At 32.7% G+C, this 27,833-nt stretch overlaps 1 protein-coding gene across 1 annotated transcript; it reads right to left on the reverse strand.

The window, feature by feature from the left end:
* Nucleotides 1-394: 394 nt before the first annotated feature.
* On the reverse strand, nucleotides 395-27,779 carry LOC145691755 (uncharacterized). Its single transcript, XM_081767076.1, has 6 exons — nucleotides 27,735-27,779; nucleotides 22,492-22,584; nucleotides 17,198-17,260; nucleotides 6,100-6,162; nucleotides 1,372-1,548; nucleotides 395-528 (listed from the first exon to the last, which is right to left on the reverse strand). The coding sequence occupies exons 2-6, from the start codon at nucleotides 22,559-22,561 to the stop codon at nucleotides 395-397; spliced, it is 507 nt and encodes a 168-aa protein (XP_081623202.1). The 5' UTR covers nucleotides 22,562-22,584; nucleotides 27,735-27,779.
* Nucleotides 27,780-27,833: the final 54 nt, after the last annotated feature.

Genomic DNA, 27,833 nt, shown 5'->3' on the forward strand with positions numbered 1-27,833 from the left:
GCAATACACCTTTTAAGCTATTCTTCGAAGCATCCAAAAAATAATCTCCATTCACCAGGTTCGTATGTTATGTGCAAGGCTGTCATTGATGCATGAACATCATTGCAGAATGACACGGAACTATCACTGGCAAAATAAGACATAAAAGCACGTTCTATGTTCGTGAAGGTTATGTTGGTTGTTTCGTGGAGAAGATCATATTCCTGTAACCTGGAGAATAACAATACTGCTTTCTTTTTATTGAGGCTTAAGTCTCGCACTAAATCATTTAAATAATCATTTAAATAATCATTTAAATAATAGAGGCGTGGGCGTACTCGTGCCTTGATACAGGGTATCCCTCCCTTTTTCGGAGAAGATGTAAGTTCTGTAGTGCTACTTTCTTCACTATCACTCATCTATCACTCATCTCTTCTGTATCTGTGGGCTTTGGGGGAACTGGTAAAGCTTCAGAATGTACCACAGGTCGTCTTCTGACGGCAGATCTGGATAAACAATATGTTTCTTTGATTTGCTGTTCGTGAATCCCTGAATTTTGGTTAAGCAGAAATAACAGTCTGTCAATGGTCCCTTGGTTCCTTCCCAACCATCGGTACAGCAAATAATGAAACATTTTTTCCTTGCCACCACTTAATTAATTTGCAATAACATGTAGCACAACACATATTAGGTGACTGCTTTTATCAAAATCACCAGCTCCGACGCAAAAGTACTGCTTATATGCTCTCTTGATGATGGGTGTGATTTTCGTCCTGTTCCTCACGAAGGTGAACTCGCCACAAACATAACAGAAGTTGTTAGCTGTGTACTTAGAACCACGAGTGCGACGCATTTTTTTACTTCACTTAAACACAAACAAAATGAATCCACAGCATTCAGTTTACATACAGTAAGTAGTACTAACACCCGATAAAATACCAGATTCACACGCTCAGTTTAACTCACAAACTACTCCCAACATCACATTGCAACAACAAAACACTGTCAGGCAAGCTTCGCCAACCTCTGAAAAATGAAAGCTCTCAATATTGTAAGGTCTTACTTTCCAAATTCCCTTTTGTCACCATATACTGTGTTTGGCATGTATATGAATATATGCAGTACCTGAATGCTTGAATTAGTCGTAAACTATCCCTGACGGATCAAATGGGATGTCCCATTTGAACTTCCATGTCACATTCCTTTCATAGTACAAAATTTCATTTCAGAAATAAAACCTTTCTAAAACAGTGTTATTGATAAAAAATGAAAGGCCTACACAAGTTTTGATGAAGTTATGGAAATTAGTACCAACAATTCTAAAATTTTAAAACCTTGTGACTTAAAAAATTACAAATAGAAAACATGGTATTTATAAGTTTGGTCACTTACGGCGAAAAGGGCAATACTCTTTTTCAATACAGTTGTGCGTGTATTCACTTCGAACGTATCCTTCTTTGCAAATACACCCCGGGAAGCAAACTAGATAACATTTGAAATCTTCTCCAGACTCACAGGTTCTCTGGCACATCGCACCACAAGGATCATAGCGTTCGGTGCTTCCACACTCTATGAGAAGTAAAATTTTACAAATTATTTATGCCCAATTATGCACTTTACATAATAGGGTTATTTACATTATATGAACAATTAGACAGTTATTAAATATCAATTTTCCTAGCTCAATGAGCTATACAGACCAACTCTAATATGTTTCTAACATCAAAATAAGAATGAAAAGTTCATATGGACCTGTAAGGAAATGTACTTAATTTCAAATAGAGGGCTGATCAAAATTGTCATAAAACTAACCTTCATTACTTGCTATTTCGAACTCGAGACACCACGTGATGTGACTCAATATCGTAAAGCAAGTCATACATAACAAGCCAATCATGCATATTTCATTAAAGTGCGATGGATGTGCTGGAGATTCAATACAGGTTATAATTTTCAGATATACCGACAATTGATCTTTTAGTTTTACTCTGATCTTAAGATGGATCCAAAGTATGACAAGATAAGACGGAGGCAGTAAACACGGAGTGCTTCAACGAGAAGCTAGATATTTACCGAACCACCAGCACCATGGTTTCTGCTGTAGGTGTTCCGATTTTTTGTATCACCCTTAAAGGTGAAAAATTGAATATTACCGCATCAAAATTCACTGTAACTTGCTTTATTACTAACAGAAGGAACCTAAACGTGTCCCTTTCTAATACTTCCTACACTTCAGTCCGTGTGCCTGACCCACCTTGAAATAAAAGGTATATCTGCAAAATATAGTTGAGAGAATACCTAATAAATTTCCCTTTGGGGAATTTCCTGCAAATATATTGGACATTCATGAACTATTAATCTTTAGTTTCCAAATGCGTAATTTCTTTTATGGTGCTATAGACTGCAATTCCACAGTTTGTCAAATTTGAATCAGCATGTGTTGAAATGTATCTTTTCTACGATTATTGTACACATTTAAATTTGAAACTACGAAATTTTCCACACAGGTGCATTAGAACTTATTATTTAATGTTGATGAGACGAATCTCTTGTTACAATTTGTTGGTATACTTCGTACACATTACATAACAACATAACTTTTGAATTATTAATTACATAATATATATTATATATATAATACATAATATTAATTATTAACTCCTACTGAATTTGTAGTATGTTATGTTCTTGTGTAATTACTTTCAAAGTTATGACAACAAATGTTCGTGGAAATCAAAATACAGTATTTAGAACATTTTTATTTATTACTTCTATCAAAAATCCTGTTTTCATAGGTAAATCTGAAGTTTCTAGCGTTCCCGTTTCAAATATCGCTTCACTAAAATAGTTTTTCAGTCTAAAAAACTCGAACTAGTAAAATAAATCACTGAGCAAAGCACCGTTTGTTTGAAAATAGTAACTGTGTAACAATTTCGCCAACTAACGGAATACATTGGCTTTAGCACACACTGTCAATAACATGTGACCATAGCCACTTCAATATGATGAGATATGGATCATTTCGGCCAAAACTAATTTTATGAAATAGGCTGAAAGCTATAAGATAAAGTTGTCACATCAAATTTTCTATATGTATAGTCACTCTAGAATAGTTGTTAAAAGTTGCGTTGTATATACAGAGCAAAATACTATCATACTTTAAAATGGTATTACGTTTGTTGTAGAAAATCGTATTTAAATGAAATTGATCACATTTTAAAGAAAAGCGCATATGATTTAGTGCATGTCAACATTGAACAAAATGGACAAAACAATGCCAATAATGGACAAGATGAAACACAGAAAATGTAAGTAAACTTATGTTTACTTTGAGCTCTATAATTGGGGACCACAGTTGTGTTTTCATGCTCACTAATATGTTATTTCCACAATTGAAAGAAACAGAAGGCAATGGCTTTATTTTCAAACAACATGGAGCACTTCCTTACTAACATTTATATGTTCGGGAACTTCGGAATGAGCGTGTTTTATGAAGTTGGATTAAACGTGCAGGAAATGATGATAATGTCTTCTACAAGTGGCAGCCGAGGTCGTCTGATTATCAAGTCTGTGATTTCTTTTTATGTGGTTACGTCAAAGATTGTGTCTATGTACCCCCATTGCCTCAAAACCTAGAAGAAGTGCAAGTTCGTATCAGTGCTGTCATCCAGTATGTTTCATCAGGTATGTTTGAGAGTGTGTGACAGGAATAGGAATATTGTCTTGATTCCTACATCGCCACTCGTGGGGCCCACATTCAATGTCTATGAGATATAGTAAAAACAATATGTGATTTTCTTTCAATAATAATTTTCGTTTAAATACAATTATCCAAAACTACGTAACACCACTTTAAACTATGATAGTATTTTATGGACACACTGTATTTTTGATACTGTTCAAAATTAACTTCTCATAACGTTAACTAATTTTAGTCCCTATGCGCAAACTGTAAATGCACCGCTGTGATTTTAAACATGTTCTAGTCATCAATATTCAGTAAAAATAAAATAATTTCATATTATTAGAAGTGGATGAACACTACAGTAAAATGTGGACAAAAGAGCCACAATTGGAGTTTTTATTAATTGTTTTTAGATGTTAGGGCCTTTCTAAACTGAAGAATAAATATATGACTTTTTTCAATATTTTTCCTTTACAATCAAGTGAATATGCAACTTTAAACACTTCTATAGAAATTATTATTCTCAAATTTAATTGATTGAACCATTTAACGGGAATGAACTTTTAAATTTATTTAAACATTGTTGCAAAATATCATTTTACATATATTCGTTTGTGACATTGAAATATAAAAAAGAAAGAAGAAAAATGTTATAAATGTATTATTTGCTCATACAAGGTTTCAATAAATTGCTTTATATTACTCAATTAGTGCCTACATTTTTATAGTCTCCACATGTGCCTTTCCTAGTTAGAGAAATGCAAATTTTCCAATTGTTTCTTTTATAAAAAAAGAGTCGGGACCAACTTTGGCGCAACCATGGTTCAGGGTAGTCTTATATTTCAGCGCTTCTATTGTCGAGTACTTTGCACATAACAACAGGACACAATCTATTTTACACTAAACGAAATAATAATTTTGTATACCAATGTCTGTGATGGATACTTTTTCGTCATATAAATTATTTTGACTCTTATAATTTAAAACAGTGTTAAATGTCTTGTTTAATGATAATGTTATACTTTGCCGGAAAAACTGGAATGGCTATGTTTTCGTACATGAATAATCATTAACGACTACTTATCAATAGAGTGGTTCCTTAGAAACAATGCACTTCCTCAGAAGAACGAGAAAGGCTTTCACGAATTATGAATTAATATTTACTTAGATATGCTATTCTGAACTTTTAAATACAAAAACCTCCAGGATGATTCTCTTGAGTACGGGAAGACAATGACTAGTATCAATGTTGTTCCTCAACTCCACCTCTACCTCAACATGCTCCGTTGTGAATATACTATTCATAGTCTATAGAGTTTTGTGCAAATTTATCTTTAAAATACAGAAAGCTAAAGCAAATGTTAACAGTGGAATTTCTTTATAAAGTTGTTATTGGTTTTAAGATGGTGATATGTACTATATTGGATTATTTATTATTTTTCTTGTTTATATTCTTCATCTTACAAGATCACTTGCTTACGGTACGATAGTATCCTTTTCCTGCACCTCGTATAACGCTAGACTATGCCGAATACACTCTGATAACTTTTAATGCATTCCAACTGGGTGATGCAGAAATGATCTATTTCATTGCGAAGAATGATCTATAGTTGTATAGTCCTTACCTTATATATATATATATATATATATATATATATATATATATATATATATATATATATATATATATATATATATATATATATATATATGCTGAACTAGGATATACTAAGAAGTTTGAACTAAGTATCAGCTACTATTCACAATTTCTTGATAGATTATTCACTCTTAAATAAAACTTCAAATAGTGGGTTTGGATATTTATGTGGAGCATCATAAGTTATTGATTTCAGGAATTATAAGAGATAAACGTAATTATTTTCATACGAGTTAAAATACTTCGCATTATTTCCTTCCGCCTATCAAACACATAATTTTTATATACTCAAATTATTACATGACAAAGGAAAAATTTACATAATGCTAGATAGTTCCGTGGTATTGTCCATTAACAAGGGATAGTTTACTTTTAAAATCTGCCACCTACTTGAGAGAACGGTATACGGTATGTGTAAATAAGGTATGTAAATATATTACATTAGCAGTGTTTAGTAGAAGAATGCACGTCTTTCAAGAGTCAAAGAGTATACTTCTATTCAATTATTCTTTTCAAAATCCTTCAAATTTTAATTCAGTTCTTACTGAATTCAATTTTGACTTAATTCCTTTACTAAAGTGAATGTTACTATATTGTAAAACAATCCACTTTCTTTACTATTGTTAAAAATATATCCACATGAGAACACTTCTCAGATTTTGAGCGTGTTTCATTCTGTAGAAACAGGCAATAATAGTAGAATTTTACATACGAAAATGAAAGTAATATTATTATAGTGATGCGTAGTTGCTATACTACAAAAGAGGAGCTAACATACCTTGATATCCGTACCAGTTTCTGAGCTTATTTCCAGTATATACATCTGTTTCGTAGTTGTCACCTGAAAAATTCAATTAATAAACAAGCATTGATATTCTTATATAAGTGGTCAGTCATTTAAATTAATACGATCTTATAACTTTGAAACTAATAGGCACATATCGCTGAAGTACACATATAATATTAAAATAACTCTATCCATCACGACTCTGGAACTCACTAAAGTAATAATTAAAGCTTCTGACCAGAGTATGTACACTTGTTTATTAGAACCTAAATTACAGTGTAACGGTTTCGACAACTTAACGTTGTCTTCATCAAACACTAACTGAAAGATATATCTTAGAGAATAGATATCTCTACTAAAAGTGAAAGTATTCAAATTCCTTGTGTGCATGGGAAGCCACCTGAGTCATACTTTCCGGCCGACATCCGTCGGCCACCTGCCCTGACTTAATTACCCTTTTCCAGACATCTGCAACACACATGTTGTTTATACTTGACCAATTGCCTTAAAACTTTCTCTTAATCTTCCTTTGATGCCTATTAGATATAAATAACAGACTATACTACATACAACCGATTATAAATACAGCAATGTAAATATATATATATATATATATATATATATATATATATATATATATATATAGACATAAAAGACTATAAAATCTAACAATATATAAACTCGATATAAGTAAAACTATATACAATATTAAACTATATATAATATTAAATATATGAATACAAATTATAAGTCCAAAATTCTTCTTCCTCCTTTTCTGTACTTTTTCACACCACCTCTTCTAAGTAAGCTCTTTAGTACTTCTGTCTTCTCCCCTATGATCTCTATTCCGTGACATTTGTTCCCCTCCTCTTCCTTTCTCTCCTGTCTCCTTCCTTTCCTTCTGTCCTCTTCAACTCTGTTCTTCCTTAACTTCTCTTTGTTGTACCCGTTCTGCTGTATTAGGTTCATAAACTTCTCTATATCCTCCTTCTTTTTCTCTTCTTCAGTATCTATTTCTTCTATTCTTTTCTCCATATTCCTTATGAAAAATGTTTCTATTGGTGCTGTAGTTCACATCATTCCTTTCTTGACAGTAAACCCCTTCCACACGTTCTTTCCAATTCCTATTTTAGTGAACAAGAAAGGTGTGTGTTGTGGTTCAGTAAAATACAAGAAACTGGGGAGAAAGTTAGTAAAGGAGTTGGTTTGGCACGTGATAAAAAAGAACTAAGGAAAGTAAAGAGAGTGACAAAGCGACCAAGATAATGTGGCACGTAATAGTGGATACACTATCAGCGGTTGTAACAGAAAGGGTAGTAAAGAAGTTAGAAGAATGGGAAAATAGTTTTAGGGAAAACGAGAGACTAAGATTAAGGAGGAAAGAAGAAAGATTAGGCTGAGAGAAAAAGGATAAGGCAGTGGGTGAAGAGAACAGAGTGGTAGTTATAGGAAATGTGGATGTTACGGAGGAAGAAATAAAGTTCCTAAAACTGGGACACAAATTTAAAAAGAATCACAAAAAAGTGGATATCAAAGAAGTAGTGTTTTCCATTGAAGAAGCTATCGTGGATGTGAAAGACAAAGAAGATAGAGATAAAATAAAGAGAAGAACCGTGGCAATAGTGAAACAGAATTCTTACGTTAGAAAGGGGAACCTTAGGAAAAAACAAAGGGAGGGCTTAAACAGACTGAGGAAGACGAAGAACGTGGTTATTGAATAAGCGGACAAAGGAGGTGCAGTGATAGTGATGCATAAAGAATGATATGAAAGAAAATTGGATAAAATTTGTGATGAAACATATGAAGTCATAGGAGAGAAGATTAAAGATGAGGTACTCAAGGAAGTGGTTGAGAACGGAACAAGAAAAGGATTTAATAATGAGTGAAAGAAGAAGAAAGGATTCAAAAGATGAAAGGATTTGCGCAGAAGATACGCAAGGAAGAGATTAAGCTAAAGTCAGTTTTGGACTGTAGAGGAAAAAAATCTAGAACCATTAGAAGAAGAATTAAGAAAAATAGCAAAAGCGATACGGATAGGTCAAAAGAGTCATCGAGTAAAGAATAGAGAGGAAGTGAAAATAATATTAGAGCGTATAGGAAATAAGAAGGAGGAAACCATTAGGTTTAATATTGACGTTAAAGAAATGTTTCCGAGTATAGAGATTGATTACGTAGTGAAAGTCATACAAGAAAAGGTAAAAGTGAAAGAAATAAGAGACTGGAAGAAAGAGAAAGTAATGGAAGCCTTGAGAGTAATGTGGCGCAATAGCTTTAGTACAATTGGGAACAAACTAGTGAAGATCAAGAAAGGACTGAGTATAGGTTCAAGATTAAGTCCAGTGTTGTCAGAACTGGTGATTAACAGATGGGAGGAAAAAGTGATAGAAGAAGGTGGAAACAACTAATATTGTTTTGCAGATACCTGGATGACTGTTTAGGGATATGGATAGGCACAAAGAGAGAACTGGAAAAAATCGTAAAAAAGGTTGAAGACGAAGAAAAAGGAATAGGACTGGAAATGGAATTGAAGAAGAACAACATAACAAAATTCCTGGATATGACTATAGAGAGAAAAGATGGACGATTTACAACAAGATGGTATACGAAAGAATGTGCGACAGGAGTTTACTGTCAAAAAAGGAGTGATGTGGACTACAGCACCAAAATAAACTTCATAAGGAATATGGAGAGAAGAATAGAATAAATTGATACTGAAGAAGAGGAAAAGGAGGACATAGAGAAGTTTAACAACCTGATAGAGCAGAACGGGTACAACAAAAGAAGTTAAGGAAGAACAGAATTGAAGAGGAAAGAAGGAAAGGAAGGAGAAAGGAGAGAAAGGAAGAAAATGGAGAACACATGACATGGAATAGAAAGCATAGGGGAGAAGACAGAAGCACTTAAAAGCTTACTTAGAAGAGGTGGTGTGAAAACGTAGAGAAAAGGAGGAAGAAGAATTTTGGAAGTGATTAAGAAAGCAAAAAGTAGAAGGAAAGAAATAAGTGAGAAACATGAAGGTGTATTGTATAAAGTAACGTTTAAAGATTGTGATACGATATACATAGGAAAAACAATGAAAACACTTAAGGACAGAATTAAAAAGCAAATGAATGAGGTGTGACATAAGAGAGAAAATAATGCCATATATCAGGATGTTAACGAAACAGGGCATGATATAGATTGGGAAGGTATAAAGAGGCTAGAAAGGGAGAATAGACCAATGATAAGGAAATGGAAGGAAGTACGAAGGATAAAGAAAGAGAAAAGTGGAAAATTAACGAACTGGACCAGTGGACTGTTAATAAATGATCTATGGGATAAATTGTTGGAACAAATTGAAGTAAAAGAAGAAGATTAAACATATTTATATGTATTTCATAGTTTATTTTTAATGTCTATATATATATTTATATTGCTGTATTTATAATAGGTTGTATGTACTAAAGTCTGTTATTTATATCTAATATATATCATAGGAAGATTAAGAGAACATATTAAGGCAACTGGTCAATTATAAATCACAGGTGAGTCACAGATGTCTGGAAAAGATAAACACAGGAGGGAGGGTAATTAAGTCAAGGCAGGTGGCCGACAGATGACGCCCGGGGAAGTACGACTCAGGTGGCTTCGTATGCACACAAGGAATTTGAGTACTTTCATTTTTAGTATAAATATCTATGCTCTAAGATATCTCTTTCAGTTAGTGTCTGATGAAGACAACGTTAAGTTGTCAAAACCGTTACACTGTGAACTAGTTTGTAAAAACAAGTCTATATACTCTTGTCAGAAGTGTTTATTATTTCTTTCAAAATTCAGTAATATAACCAGCATATAGTGTTGCAATATTAATATGAATTTACAAGTTTTCAAATATCTGTACTTCAAGTTATTACATGTTTTGGATAGGCACGATATCTTGAAATGTTCGCACTTATTATCCAGTATTGCATCTACAATTGTTACAGTATCACGAATATCGAATACTTCCAAAGACTTCTATATCAGTAATACTGTAAATGAGAAGGGCGAAATAATGCACATCTGAAGTACTTTAGTTTCTAATACCACAGTTTCTTGTAACATATTATGAACGAGTAAAATCAAAGTTCTAAATAATTGAAACATGGATATGTTAAATGATTTTATTTCAAAAATATAAAAACGTTTAGGTAGGTACCATATAAATCTATGCAGATTGTTTTAAACATAGAAAAAGACAATAATATCAATTTGATATATAAAATAACTACGGAAATATTACAAAAATTGCAATATACGTAATATTGCTTAAAATGACATTCATGTACGAATGTTCGGAATGATACTTTATTTGTCGAAACGGTTGACAAGATGCAAAAATTGAAGCTACTCGAATTGACTATCATTGTATCCCTGAACATGCTGGTATACCCACATATCTACTGTACTTTCGCAGTGGTGTGATATGTCGCAACTTCCTAAATGCCACCAACGAGCAGATTAAATCAAAGCTGGCTGACCAACATGCTGTAAAGGTATTTCGTATCAAAAGTAAGAAATTAGGCGAATTCCTTGCTACTCAATCACTAATTGGTATTCTAATTGGTAACATTTCTGGGTTAAGAGAAACCTTGTTATTGCCAACTTTAGGTTGTTTCCTATATTGCTAATCCGATGCGCTCTTTCAAATGTCAATATTCTTGGCACATCAACTCGTCCTGTAATTCTAGTGCTCCTTCTTGTGCGAACTGTGGGCAGGGTAGTCACGGTGACGAGCCATATATATCGACTAATCCGCTTAGAGTTAACTACAAGTGCCACCATTCTGTTTGGTCTTGGGACTGTTCAAAATTTCGGCATGACATGTGTCTGCGAACTAACGACTCAGAAGATTTCGCTGGGGATGCTAAGCATAGCTTAAAAGAAAGCATTCTCTCCTAGCTTTATTTGGTTTCGCTAAGACCAGACCAGTTGCATGGACGTGCAAGTTTCCCCGAAACACCGCGTTTTTTATTAGTTGTGCCGAACCTAATCTTGTTTTCGACAGAAATACAGAAATTTAGACAGCTCATCATTACTCATCTTATGTGAGCCACCTAAAATTTAGTCACTATATACGCCAGCTCAACAGCACTGCTCTTTTTCACAAGAGAACAAAAACAGCACGTTTTTTTGTAATGAACCTTTAGTTTCTTAGAAATATGACATAGTGGAAGACGATCTGATGGATAGCGTATGAACGATAGTCGGCCCACATTGAAAACTTCACCTTAAAGAATGATTTCTAACCTTTTATTGAGTTTTACTATATTTAGTGTTAAATATTTTCTCCATTATTATTATAGTACTCGCCCCAAGTCATGAAGCTTGGGCTCTAAACCAATCATATGAATATTTTGCTTGAGCTCCAACACATCGGAAATCTTCGGTACAATTCGTGGAGCCGGTTCCCGAGCGCACACTTGGGGAAACGTCGAACAGCTAAAATTCACCAACAATGTTGCCAAACTTTGTAGACATAGTAAATGAGTATATAAAAAAGACATTTAAAAATTGCCAATAATAACACTGCACAACAATAACTACTGTAACAACTATTCTAAAATGGTAACAATAGCACAAACAGTAACAACGAAAATATAACGCAACAAAAAAGAATAAACAAAACGGAAGTTGACGCCAATCCGAAAACGCTGTACTCTCGGGAGATGTTTTCCGTGTAGTGCGAGAGAAGGCACTAACAAAATTTGATGGGTGGGGGTTGACGACTGGAACACACCCTCGCGTTCTATTGGGTGGTGAAATCGGTAGATCTAGGTCAAGCTTCATAACTCGGCGCGAATTCTATAATATTTATTAGAATTGTTATTTATTTACTATTTATTGTTGTTGGCATATATTTGATAATCTCATTGGTTTCTATTTCGCAGTAGTTTTATCTTGTGTTTGAATATATTCGTTTCTAAATTGTATTTAGTGCAGTCTCTATTTCAACATCGTGTTTATCGTCGCAGAAGCAAATATCTTCGATGCTGATGTCATCATTAAAATTCAAACCATCAACCAATGGCTTTATTAATTAACAATACACTACGTAAGTTGATAACGTAAGTATCTAAGAAGTTTTCCGAAATAAATGCTTTATAAATAGTTCAATTTTCAATCAATTTTAACTTTGTAGCTATTCAACTTAAATACCCAAAATTATGACCATAGTATTAGCTAGTAAGCACCTGAGATGCGTACTAGCCCCTACGCATCACTTGCGTTTTTACTTTGGTACAGGTTATCAAAATTATGATATTCGTGTTACACAGCAAATGTTATATAGTATTTTTTACTTAATATGTAGATATAAAATGTGTAATAGCGTAACGTAACAACGTTTGAAATAATCTAACTTCATTTAGTGTTTGATACATAATAGTGGTAATATCGAATATGCTTACAATGTTCCCTGTTTGATATTTGGATGTTAGTAAACATAAATATTTCTTAACTTAAAACTTGGAAGGGCATATCAACATTAATGAACCACTCTATATGTACTATATGTTCTGAAAATCACACGCTAATACTAAAGTATTCGGTAAGTCCTGAAACTATTATTAACTCTATCACATCTATAACACACAAGAACATTTATATACATATGAGTCATTTGTATATACTGTGTATTTGCTGCAAAAGAACACTCTGTAAATGTACATGTCATGTACATATTCACATTTTGTTAATATGCAGGGTTAGCATTGCTTGGGCTAAAATATTATTTCAGATTCAAAGATAAATGTCATTAAACATTTACTACAAATTGCTTAGATTCAGAGTTACAGGACATTTAAAGCATGTGAAAATTAATTTTAACGATGAATATCTCAAACAATACTAGTCATTGAGGTGACATGGCATGTTATCATTTTAAACTGGCTATATGTGTATTCAATAATGCATAATTGCTAATCCTTCAGTAACGGCTCAAGAAATTCGAAAGTCGTGATGGATTTACGAATATTATGTTAGAATAGGTAAGCTCTATTCATTACGTACGCAATGAAGTCATATTTAGTAAAAGAAATATTTTACAAAAAAATCGATATCTTGATCAGAATGAAGATGTCGAAGGTTTCTGGTGTGTTGTGTGTGGTTTCATAAGTACAGACGAGGATGGATTTAGTTAATAAATGAAATTAAATAAAATATCAAACTTAATGTTTAACGATCATAACCCATGTAAAAGTTAATTGAGGACAGTGTGCGAGAAAATTGGAGTATCCTTTAAGACCAAAACACCTACATTCACCATGTTATATTACTACATTCACACTTGACCTGAGATTCAAAATATATGCACCTTCTCTTCTATTTACAGAAAATGTATTGGTGTGCACCGGAGATAGTGATACATGAAAGAAACAAAGCTGATTATTTAACAGAAAGTAAACGGATTTATTAAGTAGGTAAACACTCCAGAAGGCTGGTGGATTTTTTTTCATATACACACTGGCAAAGACGACTATAGAATAAGCTGACGAGCGGCTACATAGAAACGATATAAACTGTTGAGTACACAAAGTGTTGCCTGCAAAATGTATTATGGGGCACTACCGCGTGGCTCCTTGGGATTCTACTTCTTACAATCCTCTGAAATGTATTGTAAAGTTGTATACTTGTATAATCAAGATGGAATGAGATACACCACAGAGACTGAGAAGAACAACTAAATCACTAGTCTGACTGTGCTGATGAGATCGATGAATTAAGTACAGTGAAACACGTTTGGCATATTGAGATCAACAGAATAAACTAAACCACATGGAAATGAAGCCCTCGCATGCTGCGATAGGTGTAGAGCGCACACTGTTTACCCTACACAAAATATTAACTAAGTCGGGCAAGTATTTTGGCCAATGATTACGTTTACCAGTACCATTCAATTGTCTACGGATATTTGATTTAGTAAATTAAAAACATCAACATAAAATCATTCAGATATGTCGTATAAGGAGCCAATCTAGTTGTCCTAGGAAAGACCTGCTCTGACGTTGTTTGTAAACTTTGGTATCTAAATTTCAACATACACACGTGAAGTTTGATCTGTTGAACACATCTCTTGTAATAAATATTACATAGTCGATCAGCAACACATGAGTTGGATAGTCCATAAAAGAGATCCTTTGCAGTATAAACTATTACCAAAATACTTGCGGATGAGGAACTTTTATCGTCGGAAAATATTCTGAAGCTCATAACGTGAATGACGACATGTCTTTCTTATTGAGAATACGCCTAACATTCGCATAGTGAATGCTAAGCAGCAGGTCTATAGCAATTGTGCTAGTATCGGGTGGTACCATTATCGTAGCAAATTTATTATTTTAAAAATTATTCTTGTGTACTGACCGAGTTTATCCATGTCACAGTGTAAAATGTCCTTCGATTGCTGGCTAATATCATGTTAACAAATAGAACGTGTGATGTTATATTCAATCTCACAAATAGTTCTCCATACATATTTTTTTAAAATCCAGTGGTACATCGTGCTTCCTCGTGAATGAGGTGCATGCGTGCCGTATCAGGCATTTAGTAGCCCAATGTCCTAACAACAATAGATGTTCATAATTTAAAACAGAAACTCAGACATGTGAATCACAGCCTAATTAGCAAAAGCTCGTTAACTTACTAGTTTCCTTTCCCTAGAAGCCTATCGACAGTACTAAACCACCATTACGAGAATCTCTTTTTCTGACATTTGAACGGAGCATACAAATATATTTAAATGCGAATGGCGTAAATTTAATACATTTATATTAAATACAAATGTATTAAATTCACATCTAGTATCATCATTGTACACTTAGAATGCTCCTACTGAATGGTCTAAGCACCGCATGTACAGCAGAAGGACACAGTGATTTTAAGGATCACATTTATGAGTGATTAGTGTTACTAAATGCCTTAAACTAGTTCTTTCCCTGTCCTACATGCTTGACTTAGCAGTCTCCGAGTGTTATGTATTGTTACACAGAGTCATGGCAGGCTATTCCATAGAGTCATTTGTCGTCAAGATAGACCGGATCTTGTAACACTACATTTTAGTACAGTCAGTCTTGTATTTCTTTGTGGGCCACCCGTCACTATCATACTGTAGTATTTTAGTATGTGCTATTATCAATCTCGAAAGTTTATTTACTCATAGTCATAATCTAACGTCGGCTTTGAACCTCTTGTAACCTGTAGGAGTCGAACCCAGGATCCTTTTTTACAGGAGTCGCGTGATATACAAAGACACTCTCACCATTGTGAATCAATGGCAATAACGTGTGTCCTATTTCCTATTACTACCTTCTACGTGGTGCAGATAGCCAAGGAATTCTCATGTTAATCACTGACGTCTTTCCGGGAGTGTCATTAGTTTTATTCGCGGTTTTCGTCTTGTCTACAATATTCTCATTCCTTCAACTATTTGCACATTTCTTTAATAATCCAACTCCTTTAGCCTAACATAAAATACAACACTGTGAATGATAATTATTTAAAAACAGTTTTGGGAGGATAAGTTACAAACTCTTCTCCAGATATCTATTTCCTTAACACGGCTTTTCCCGCTTTTTCCTATATAACTATTACTGCTATTTTTAGTGTCATCACCTCCCATATGTTGTCAACAATACGTAGCTTGCTACATGGTTGGAAGAAAAGGGGTGCATGATAATACAGCGGTAGTGTAAATCTATATGGCACGGGAGCCCACTTCATACCCACGACCAAATGAACCTGCGATTAAGGATTTTCTATCAATTGATGTTTTCGTTTTTTCAATTTTCTGTGGAAGATATTCCCGTTTTCTGCCAAATCCTCATTGTGTCGCTTCTTTGAAAAGCATTACGTTTTATTAATATTTGTCTCCTTTAGCCCACGGTTCATGATTCTGAGTCAGATACTTACAGATGTAGTGATTTAATTTTATTTTATCCACTGCATTCAGTCTTTATTGTAATTGTTGAACCACGTACAACACAACAAATATCCTGCACATTTTGAATCTGTTCAAAATGTTCAAAATATTGATGGTCTGTTAACGACCTTTCTTTACATGTTGATACATTGATCCATCTGTCATGAATCAGACTCCTTTCAAGATTCGGTGGCAACTATTGAACAATTCAGAATAATGCATATTTGGATCCAGTAGATTACAAGTCTAAAAAAATAACATGTCGCCTCAGCTCAATAGCTAATCGTTTTGGAGATATCCCACCTAAAGTACATTCTCCCGCGATTATGCACAGCTGCAGCTCTGAAAGTGTGCACTTTAGATCACAGGTCCATATGGACTTTTGTTCTTATTTTGATGTGAGGAATCGCCTATTTCAATTTTCAATCTAGTTCGTTTACACCCACTATACTCTTATCTAGAATAATCTTGTTTATTTCTTCTGACTAACTTCAGAATGCGTAGGATGGGTGTTAGGAGTAAACTAAAAGAGTAATGTTAAATGTTTTAAGAACATTTGAATGGAAATTATGGAAATATAATTTATAAATAAATTTTAAGGTTTTCTTACTATTCAACTTTTCAATGTGAATAGTTCACTAAAAATAAAAAAAAAGAATAATTTATACTGAGAGTCTTAGTTTTCATACAGGTATTGGAAATTTTACAGACGAAGGAGATTAATAAAGAATGAGATAATTGCACTATTTTATACTTGTCTACATTGATCACTAATATTTGAGAGGAAACCATATAATCAATTGCCTTCTAAATAGGGTAAATTTTACTGGTAAGGAAAAAAATGAAGGGTTAGAGGGAAGAACGCTTTCGGTCCATTTAATGAAATTTTTCAGGAGAGGATAAAAACAACTTATTCATTAAATAACCATTGTAATTACATTGTTAGAAAAATAGTTTTAAGTTTATATCACGGTAAATATTATATATATGTAAAGAAAAACTTATTTTTACAGCAAATTAGAAAATTGGTGTTGGAGAAAATTGGTGTTGGAGATATCGATTTTTTTGGACTAAAAGTGTTGTTCCCCCTGACCCTTCAAATGTTACATACAAAACAATTAAAAATTCTTACTTCACACTTTAAGTACGCACCTTTAGGTTCCTCATGGCGTTCTTTTCCAATTCCAAATAACACACCGACCATTAACTGTAGATCTATATGGAAAAGAAAGAATTGAGTTGGTTTTCCATTAAATCAGTTGTCAACCTTTTCATCCTTTAATTACAATAATTAGGAAATATTTAGTTAGTGTAGTTGATTAAAAATAACAAAAAATACAAGTAAATAATCTGAGTTCCTATATAATTATGCTCAAAGTAAACTATAGCTTTCATTGTCCCTCATGGCTAGTGTCTTCGAGATGATTATGTACTAATAATATGAAAAAAATGTAATATGTGTTTCATCTATTAAGAAAGTAATGTTCAGCTTCTCAGAAGTCTTTTTTCTTTCAAATTAGCTCCGGTCGGATATTGAGATAGCTGCTTCCAAATCTTTCTATCTTCTGTCATATCGACTGCGGCACCATGCTGTATATAATTCTTAACTCAGTCTTCCCTAGGTTTCTGTTGCCGGACTTGCTACCCATTTGGTTATTAAATGATATCTTCTTCACAGTTGATTATTAACAGAAGAAATAAATGTATGACCTAAAGCACTAACACCATGTAACATGATATTGTAGATGGTTAGACTCGTAGTATTTTTTATTAAGTTGTATTAAAAGTTTTACGTACCCATTTTATCTGTTAATTTTAAATGAATGTTTTTGATACATCGTATTCAATAAGTAAGATAATAAACATCTTTCAGAATGAGATGCAGATGATATATTTTTGCATTGATGCCGATGAACATTTTTAATATACTTTTGAAACTTATTTTCTTATATTTTTAAATCTAAAGAAATGCCTTCATCACTCGAATCTGGCATGTTTCTTAATGTCTTGGAAGTACGTTCATATCCTGCATGAATAAAGAATGGAAATATGATTTTTCTCTAGAGAATGGACAAACCGCATTGTAAAATTTAATAAATAGATTCACTGTAAATATTCACTTTTGCATAGTAATTTCATATTACATACAAGGTAATGGTATTATAGCTAGGAAATTTCAAGAACTCTCTACAACATATACTAAAGAAATGTTTAACCATGGGTTAGGCTTAGGTGATCTTTAGGAAATGCTCATGTTATTCGGAAACAACATGGACAACATGTGGAACATAATTTATCACACATAACTCGATAAGTAAGCACTATAAGCTAGATGATTTCCACTGTACGTCTCTTTGACACTACGAATAAAATTAACTCAGTACAAACTAAACAGCAAAAATAAGTATGATCAAACCAACTAAAAATATAACATGCGAATAGAATTGCATAAATTAAGATAAATCATGATTCCTACTTCCTTTACACAAAGTACGATTAATGCACATCTGTACTTAGTGTAGGATGGCATTTAGATAATCTATCTCCGTATGGAACAGATTTTTTTTTAAAAAAACTCAATTTTGATTCTTGCGTCTTTTGACTGGTGCATAACTCATAATCTAAAAAATATGTTGACTATAAAAGCTTCAATGAATTAGCAGCTTTGTAACTGCTATTATTATATTTGCATTTGAATGTTCAAAACAGCCATTATTTTAACAATTTCTGTAATCATAATGTTATTGGAGAATGTATATGTATTAATGTCTTCTACGGTGTTAAATAGAGAAATATTTAACATGAAGCTTAAAATTATAACATCCTTTCATATTTGGTAGTGGAAGTTATGGAAAATTATAATTTACATTAACATTCATCATAGAGATAATTTATTATCATGTCTTGAATTAAACCTCACTTGATATTCGTACGCAAGTAGTTATTATGAATGATCGTTCAGTATTCTCCGAGGTATGAGTAAGTTAAGAAACTTAAGACGTCTATTTATGTCAATTTATTTAACCGCACACTACTTCGCCATTTTTTTGTAACGCGAACTACCAAGGGGAGTAATTGTCAGCCCGTTTGTTATGGTTAAATAATATCATAATACAGTAGTAACAAATTATATATACTTATAAAAAATATGCAGAGACTGAACTGAACAGTACACAGGGTGAGGGTAACAGCTATGTATTATGGTGTCATGAAGGATTTTCAAACCTAAATGCCAGTCATATTTGCTACCAGCGGGGATACTTTGTGCTCACTAACTAAAATAGTAGATTTATAAGACACACTAAGATGAAACTGAAAATGAGCAGTACACGATATGAGACTGTTCGCCAAATTCAGAACAGGCGGAATTCTTCTATTTGTTATACTGTCATCTAGGAGTGACACTACAAAAGGTCAATCTCATCTTCTACCAACGAGGCGGTACTTCTGCCCACCAACCTAAAATAGCAAATTTTATGACACCTTAAAGTTCAATTTGAACCACCGTAAGGTGTACGCTATATCCAAGCATGGTGAGCAATAGCATATTTTCTTACAATTTTAAAGAAACGATTAAAAGAGGCATTACAAAAAGTATACTGAGGTGGGCACAAAGTACCCCCGAGGGTTAAAACTTTAGGTAAGATTATTACGTAGATGATTTTTAAGAATAATCTAACAATAGCTTCAATAAAAAGTCAATATTATCTACTTCGCTTTTGTCATCTACGTATATCGTACGAGATTTGATCACAAACAATAAAGATCCTAATGTAAAATAAAACATAATAGAATATTTCTTATAAGTGTTTTAATTAGGCAATGTACACAGCCAATAGAAGATAATGAAAAAAAGAAATGTTTAAATTTTACGTCCATGACTATAAGGACTAGCCTAAAGAAGACAGTGATGATGTGGAATGAATATAATGGTGGAATGAAAAGTGTGGGAAAAAACGGGAGAACCCAGTGGAAACCTGCGTACTTAGTGTGTGTCTACCAGAAAGCTTATATGGCGGAAGCTTCGATTGAATGAAGGGTTCCATTCAGCAGAGGTGATCGCTCTACCACTGAGCCACCGTAGCCCCGAATATAATGTATGTTGTATTAATCACTGTTATCGTACCACAATCTATCCGTACTTGTTGAGAGATAATGCATATTGTATGGTAGGACGTACGTATATAAGGTGAGCATGTACATATGTTTTGAGATTCAATAAATGATCATAATGCTTGAGAGATTCATTGATATTAGAGATTTTAAGATTTTAATTTAAAGTTTATACATAAGCAAATAGTGTGTGTAAATAGATAACATGCTTACACATGTTAGAATAGAATAGAATAGCTGCTTTCAGTTATAGTTAATAGATTATCTTGTTTAAAATCTTGTTATAAAGTATTAATACTAGTCTATGGATGTATATTTTGTGCATGTACCATAGTGGAAATAACCTATTCTGTGTACATTAACACCACATAGATGCATAGACTCATTACTTGTGAAATGCTTAATATAGGATATTTGGTTTGCAATTGTTATTGTGGGAAACATCAGTCACTAATTCAATAGCCTTTCTTTTAAATATTAGAACAAAAAAACAGAAGCATACACTTTTAAAAATACGACAAATATTTTGCTTGAAGAATGTATAAAAATTAACTCTTAAACATTTGTTGGTATTGTGACTTTTAAATATCTCAATAAATGTACATACTTGCTTGGCACGAGTCTCTCAAGATATTTTTTATCTCTAGCAATACCAAGATATTTTATATTTCCATCATTTTTATTAGAATAGTTGTTTATAATAAGTGATTCGTTTTATTTCTCTTTCATAGAAAAACATTATTATCCAAGTGCACACTATATAATGTTTTTAATCAAGTATACTCACAAGGTTTCTTGAGACATGGAAAATAATTTTCACTGTGGTCAGAAAAGTTGCATTGTAACCGTAGATAGTTGATTTACTTCTGATATTGAAACATTTTTTAGGAAACATTTTTTGTAAAAATAGACCGGACACCGGCGGCTGCAAGTTGCTGTATATTAAAAAAAAAATGCAATGATGCTCAAGAGAAATACTATTGCAAAATGAATATATGCAGAGTGTTTCAAAAAACACCGACAACATTTGAGAGGTGATTCCTGACACCAAAATAAGACAAAAAGTATAGACCAACCCGGGTGCACAAATGCTTCGTTTCGATGCCGAAAACATGAAAAAATGTACTTTGAAGGTTCATAGCTCCAAACAAAAATGGGACCTACCGTCCTCGGGTCAAGACTTCACTTAGTAATTAGTATGTGTCTTATGAAAATATCCAAGTTTCAGAATCCTGCGGTCGTCCACGACAGCTTTTACAGAAGGAGTTTGGCTTCGGTCATATAATATGAAGTACTCACCAGTAACCTCTCTAAAATTATTGCGGAAGTATCACAGGATTCTGAAACTTGGTTATCTGGATAGGGAACATGCTAGTTCCTAAGTGAGGACCTGATACGAGGACAGTAGCTCTCATACTTTTAGAGCTACGGACTTTCAAATTTCATGTTTTCACGTTTTCCGCAGCCTACAACTCCGAAAGAAGAATTTATGCACCCATTTTGGTAAAAAAAAATGTTTTATTTTGATTTCAAGAATCACCTCCCAAACGTTGGGTGTTGTTTCCAAACACCTTGTATACATTTGTTTCTCAGGGTATTCCTAGTAGAGTTTATTATCATAATACGATATTCTATCTTTTTTTCTTAATTTATTTTACTTTTTAGGTATTGCACAAAAAATTCTTTCCTTTGCAAAATTATGAACAGTTCACGTTTAAAGGAACACTGGAATTGTGACACTCTTTGTAAACTTTTTCTTTATATATATCACAAACATCATTCTTCAAAACAACTCTCCCTTTTATTGGGTACTGATCAATTCTATTAATTTCAAATCGTATAGCGTAGATTTGAATTTCTTTCAGTTAAACTAAAATGAATTTCTTTCAGTTAAGTTAATGAAAAATATCAAAAAATAAATGAGTTGATGGCTGTTTCAAACCAGATACCATCTTAATCTTGTATTTAATATTTGTTAATTAATATTCAATCCATTATGTGCATGCATGGGGTAGCAGCAACTTGACTGTAAGCAGCACATATATACCTCTTTTAACCTGTGGAGTTAATTTGTAAAAAAAGTAATATTTGTAGGAAAGCGATACATGTAGAATGCATGGATTTGTATTTTAGTTATAACAATCTGTGTTTTAGCCGTAACAAATAAATTTAGTTCTTTTACGTAATATTGTAATACCTGAACTTCATGCAAATAAAATTATCAACAAATACAAATTATTAAGTTTATATATGCATAACTGAGAAATGAATATGCCTCTTACTACATTATTTTTCAACAGTACTGAAACTTTCTATTCTTTTGATTTACTTACTTGTAGCATAACTTGAACAAATTTTCCACTTGAGTAAAATGATGATACAGATTATATGCCTCAGGATCATTCCAAACAACTGATCTCAGCTTTCTAAATGTTTCAATCGAAATAAAGTAGAAAAGTAATTTACAAATTAAGAAAAAATACTGTTTCATCATTATTGTTGTTATTGATCTTTAAATTAACTTGTTTCCGAAGTTTAATTTAAACAACATTCATTAACAAATAAATTTATAATATACATCTTCATACACTAATGTGGAAAATTTCTTCTTTAATCGCAGTATCCAGTTTGGCGTTTCCCTCAAAAAGGTAATAATACTATACAGATAAACGATAGGAGTTCTACAAAACTCTACACACAAAACAAACATAACCTCGTAAATTAATGTTTGTTATCATTAATGTCAATTGTAGTCGTTTCATTAGACATTAAAGTGAAGTTATCCGTCTCCAAGCCAAAGTTAAATTTATTAGGTAAAGCTGTTTTCATATTTTTTACAGCCTTCAATTACATACCGCTTCACTCGATGTTGAATCACTGCTCGAAAAATGCTTTCTGATTGGAGATGAAAGATGTTTCTTCTGCTTCCCAGATTATTTATGCTGTATCAGGTGTCCATACGAGTCCTGCCAGTTCAATGCGTGGTATTCTTCTCACTCTCACATCACCGTCTTTACATGGGACAAAATACTCCATGAAGCAAATATTCCAGAACAACCCCGCACTGCTTTAAGAGAGACCGATCGTTGTTGTTATTTTTAAAATTATAATTGCAGATGAAATCACGAAAAAGTTATGCCAATATCATCCACTGGAAAATTAAGTGGTACAGCTGATATGTAACAGCAGGTATGCTTATCCGTACGGGAAATTATTTTTTTCTCATCTTAATCATTCACAAAATTAATTGATAAAGAGAATGCTTTTCGCCCTTTATTTTTATTTTTCGATGAGCTTTCACATATTGTACAGTGTGCAATCGTACAATACAAACAATAACTTCAAACGAACAACATAAACAAATACTGAATCCATTCTAGTCTATGAGAAGATGAAATTACGTAGTAATAATAGTAATAATAATAAACTAATAAGTATTATTGTTATCTCGTAGAAGAATATATTAGAAACTTATTATTGCTCATATCATACCATTACAAGCAGAAACGTTATATTTGCCAAAAAAATCTGTTTTTTTTTAATGTTGCCCATGAGAAGAGGAATTTCGTATCTGTATTCTAAAATTTAAAAAATCGGGATGAGAATTAACATTTTACATTCGAGACGGGATAAAGATATCTCAAATTATCATCTCGCTTTGGAGATGAGAATCGAAACGAGGCGAAAAGTATCGTAAATATTTCTCGTCTTGCCTAGACTCTCGAATAGTGTATGTCAACTTTTTAAGTAACAACTACTCTTTAGACTGAATCTTATACGCTATTTTGTTGCTTGTATTTTAGAGCTCACTGAGTTATGATCTGTGTATATATTTTTGAAGCAAAGCTTTTATAATTACATCTGCATATTCTCCAAGTTAATTTGTTATATGCCTTACTGTTCAATGATATTCAGTTATTGTCTATTACAGTTATTTTCCTTAAAACGCACAGAGGAATATTTTCTACATTATACTGTACGGAAACGCTTTCGTTTAAAATGTTGGTAGTCTCAGAGGTATGTCTGGAAGGTACAGAACCGCTTTCCCGAAATTCCTACCTTTAAGTAAGTTTAGCCAAATTTTAGGACAACTTAAATCTTTCCATAATATTATTATTATTATTATTATTATTATTATTATTATTATTATTATTATTATTATTATTATTATTATTATTATTATTATTATTATTACTGAAGTCTTGTGAATTTAATAGTTCACCCTGTTCTACCCAGCCCCCACTTAGTGGGCTGGATTTACGCAGTGTGTGTCGGTTTTCTCCGAGTTTCGCTTTCCTGCCACTTTCTTCATTCCATTATTTCTATCATTCTCATCATCGACGTCTTCTGTCGCTTAGCCGGGATAACCATTACTTAAAAACAAATTTTCTTAGGGCTCTTGTGAGTTCAGTTTCCTACTTTCTACATGAAGTTTGCTTGGAAACTTTTCGTTTAACATTTAGATACTTGTAGGAACGTATGCAGAGCGTATGTCGTGATGGTGCTGACTCTTCTCTCGAATCTCGAAAATTTTGTAACTTTCTCTGACCCTAGGAACGATTTTACATATTTTAATACAATCCGTCCTTATACGGAATTTGTCTTCTATATTATTATCTTTATTATTATTATTATTATTAATTGTATTATTATTATTATTATTATTATTACTGAATATTTGATTCCTCAATATTACGTTCTATTACAATGCAAATAAGCATACTGAAGTTAAGAAAAATGAAAATGTTCTTGTTAAGGAAAATGTTTAGATCTTCCATAAGGATGTATTGCCTTATAAGAGATACTTTGGAAGGAAAAGAGTGGGGAAAAGAAAATGTCAGCTACTGGACAATATGAAAATTAAACCTTTGGATCCCTTAATAGAAACTTAGTAGGATTTGTCTTCATCACGATGCATAGTAACGCCTTTTCTTTGGACAAAAGATATTGGATTATGTACGCGTTATATTGATATTTTAACAAAATATACATACAAATATAAAAAAATAGTTCATATTTACCGATTTAGGCTGAACTAATATATCGAACGTGTTGAAAACAGCGAACGAAAATATTATCATTATTTCCAGTAAGAATGGAAGGAGTTTAAAACCACTCCACAATGATGTTTCAGACAAAGTTATGATTCATACTAAACCCTAAAGCTGACCCTTTTGTGTTCATGTATTGTTTACGAAACACGCAGTTTTCAGATTGTAGGAATCGATATTATAGACTGTGACGTCGCGTTGTTAGTTTCTCCTCTGTGAAGGAAGTCGTGTAAACTCTAACTTGTAAGAAAGAGAGAAATTGACAATATCATACATCGGAAATATCAACATTGTAAAGGGTAATATTTTCTTAATTTCCACAGAGGGAATCGAACCGCGGATCCATAAATTACGAAATGAAAGCTCAAACCTCTACCCAAAGACTGCTCTGTAAAGTAAGAGTCAAGAAACACTCGTGTATGTAGCAAATTGAACAACTTTAAGATTCCAATATTTTGATAACGATGAAAGACTGTTCACGGTCATGATAAAATACGATAGTCCAGAGAAGTAAAACTTAAATTTAAAAAAGGCATGCAAACACGAAAGAACATGAAGAGGAAATTGGTCTTAATAGTGATTCGACCCCTTAAATGGAACCTGGTATCGCAGACCACTTTTGTTTTGATTCAGGAAAGTACCTCCGTAACTTACTTTTCTTATACTTGGACGTTCTCGTTTTACAGTTACTTCCAGTAACATTGAACGAAAGAGACATGAACACAGATACATCAAGGACATGTAATATTTCAAAGAATCTTCCACTGGAAATCGAATCTAAGAGCCCGCGTACTGAACTATCTGATTTGGCGGGGACCTGGTTCGTTCTCAAGACAAGTAAACATCGTGCTCGTGGGTTTTCTCGGGACACTCGTAATTTCTCATTCTACCAATTCGTACATCATAATTCACTTGCTTTAATCATAGTATTCCTCAACCGAATAGGCATAATCCTAGGACATCGAACGTAAAGATTTCATTTTCAATCCGTTAACCCAAACTAATCCGAACCGAAAAACAGTTGTAATTTCTATTGCTTATTAGGTCGTGGGTCAACAGCATCTGACCCACTGCGTGTGACCCAACACCTTGTGCCAGATTGGTGCCAAATCAACTGACCTCAGAACATAAAGCAGGGCGCATAGGGTCAGCATTGATATTTTTCAATGATACAGCTCACGATGAATTTCAATCGGCGCTGTGCCCTTTTCGTTCGATAACTTTGCCATTGCCCGCATTTTACATGGATATTAAGCATTTAAATGTAATATATTTGCATGTAATATATATACATAATAATTTCAAAAATAAAACTTATCTTTATTAGTCACTCTTATAGTGGCAAAAATATTTAAATATATATTAAACAAGCATTACATATTCAACCATTGTAACGTTTAAATATGGTAAATGAGTTAAAACTGTTTCAGAGCCTAGATAATATCAAGTAAATGGAGAAGCCACGTACAAAAGTTTACGTGTATAACAAATGACTAAATAAAATTAATTATTATTATTATTTGAAACCTGAAATTTTCCAAATGGTAGAGGGCACGCATCAATAGAAATAAACAAGACGAATAAGAGAAAATTGTGAGCAGTTCGGATGGAATATCCGAAACTGCCAAAAATATTAATTCGAATCAGGGAAAAGGAATAAGAATGAAACCATCAACTGGATGAACAATCTAAAATGCAATAGTTTTAATGTAGCTTTGAAATTTATTTGGTATAATCGGAAAAGAAAATTTTACTCTTTCGGCCCTGAAAAGATACATGTGTCTGCTAAGTCCACGTTGTTTTGAGATAAAAGGAAAATAAAAACACTTATAAAATATAACAATCATTTGTACGTGAGGCTAAATCTTTAGCGTATAGACAAGAAATTTCTGCTAGTCCAAAAGAAGAAAGAAAAAACAATGGTCATGAAAATGGAAAGTAACGTTAGTGAAAACTTATTTTTGAGTTAGTTCTCAAAGTGATGTAATCAATCCTGACAAAATTGGCATTGTTATTTTATATGGAGTATTAAACGACATGATCACAGAAAAGTATAAATTATATTTCGACCTAAAATATTTTTTTAAATACATTAATACTCGAAATCGTGATTATTAAAATAATGTTCCTGTAAGCAATAATATATAGCCAAACAAGAATGCTGAATTTTCTTGTATCAAAATTATTTATAACGAAAACATTTTTTTGACGCTACAAAAATCAAACATATATTCATGTGGAGTTAATTTTTGTTACATGAGATTATGAAAAATAACAATTTGCCTTTAATCTTCCTGACCGAAGACCGTAAGTAAAATAAATAATCGATATTTTAAAAAACTGTGATTCAATATGCAACTATTATAATCGATTTCATATTAAAATTTGTAGCTTAAAATCAGCTAAAGGTATTAGTTATTAATTCATTAAGAATATAAACTTAAATGTTACAAATATAAATTTCTTCACAACTTTCTGTATTGGAATATATGTTTTCTTTCTATATTAGAATTATTATACTTTACAATAATGCCTGCCAATAACGAACAAAATTTTCTAAAAGCTTAATTACAATGAGTCACTCACTACTTAAATGGCGTCGTTTTAAAAAGTTTTAAAGTCTG

This window comes from Thermobia domestica, chromosome 8, assembly GCF_964235325.1.
Source record: "Thermobia domestica chromosome 8, izTheDome1.hap1.1, whole genome shotgun sequence".
NCBI lineage: Eukaryota > Metazoa > Arthropoda > Insecta > Zygentoma > Lepismatidae > Thermobia > Thermobia domestica.

Bases quoted from the DNA above. Each gene is read 5' to 3' on its own strand.
- LOC145691755 (XM_081767076.1), bottom strand. From the start codon at position 22,561: ATGATCCTGAGGCATATAATCTGTATCATCATTTTACTCAAGTGGAAA. The intron at 17,261-22,491 runs GTAAGTAAATCA...TTTTCCATATAG, and splicing joins TTGTTCAAGTTATGCTACAA to ATCTACAGTTAATGGTCGGT. The intron at 1,549-6,099 runs GTATGTTAGCTC...TACTTCTCATAG, and splicing joins AAACTGGTACGGATATCAAG to AGTGTGGAAGCACCGAACGC.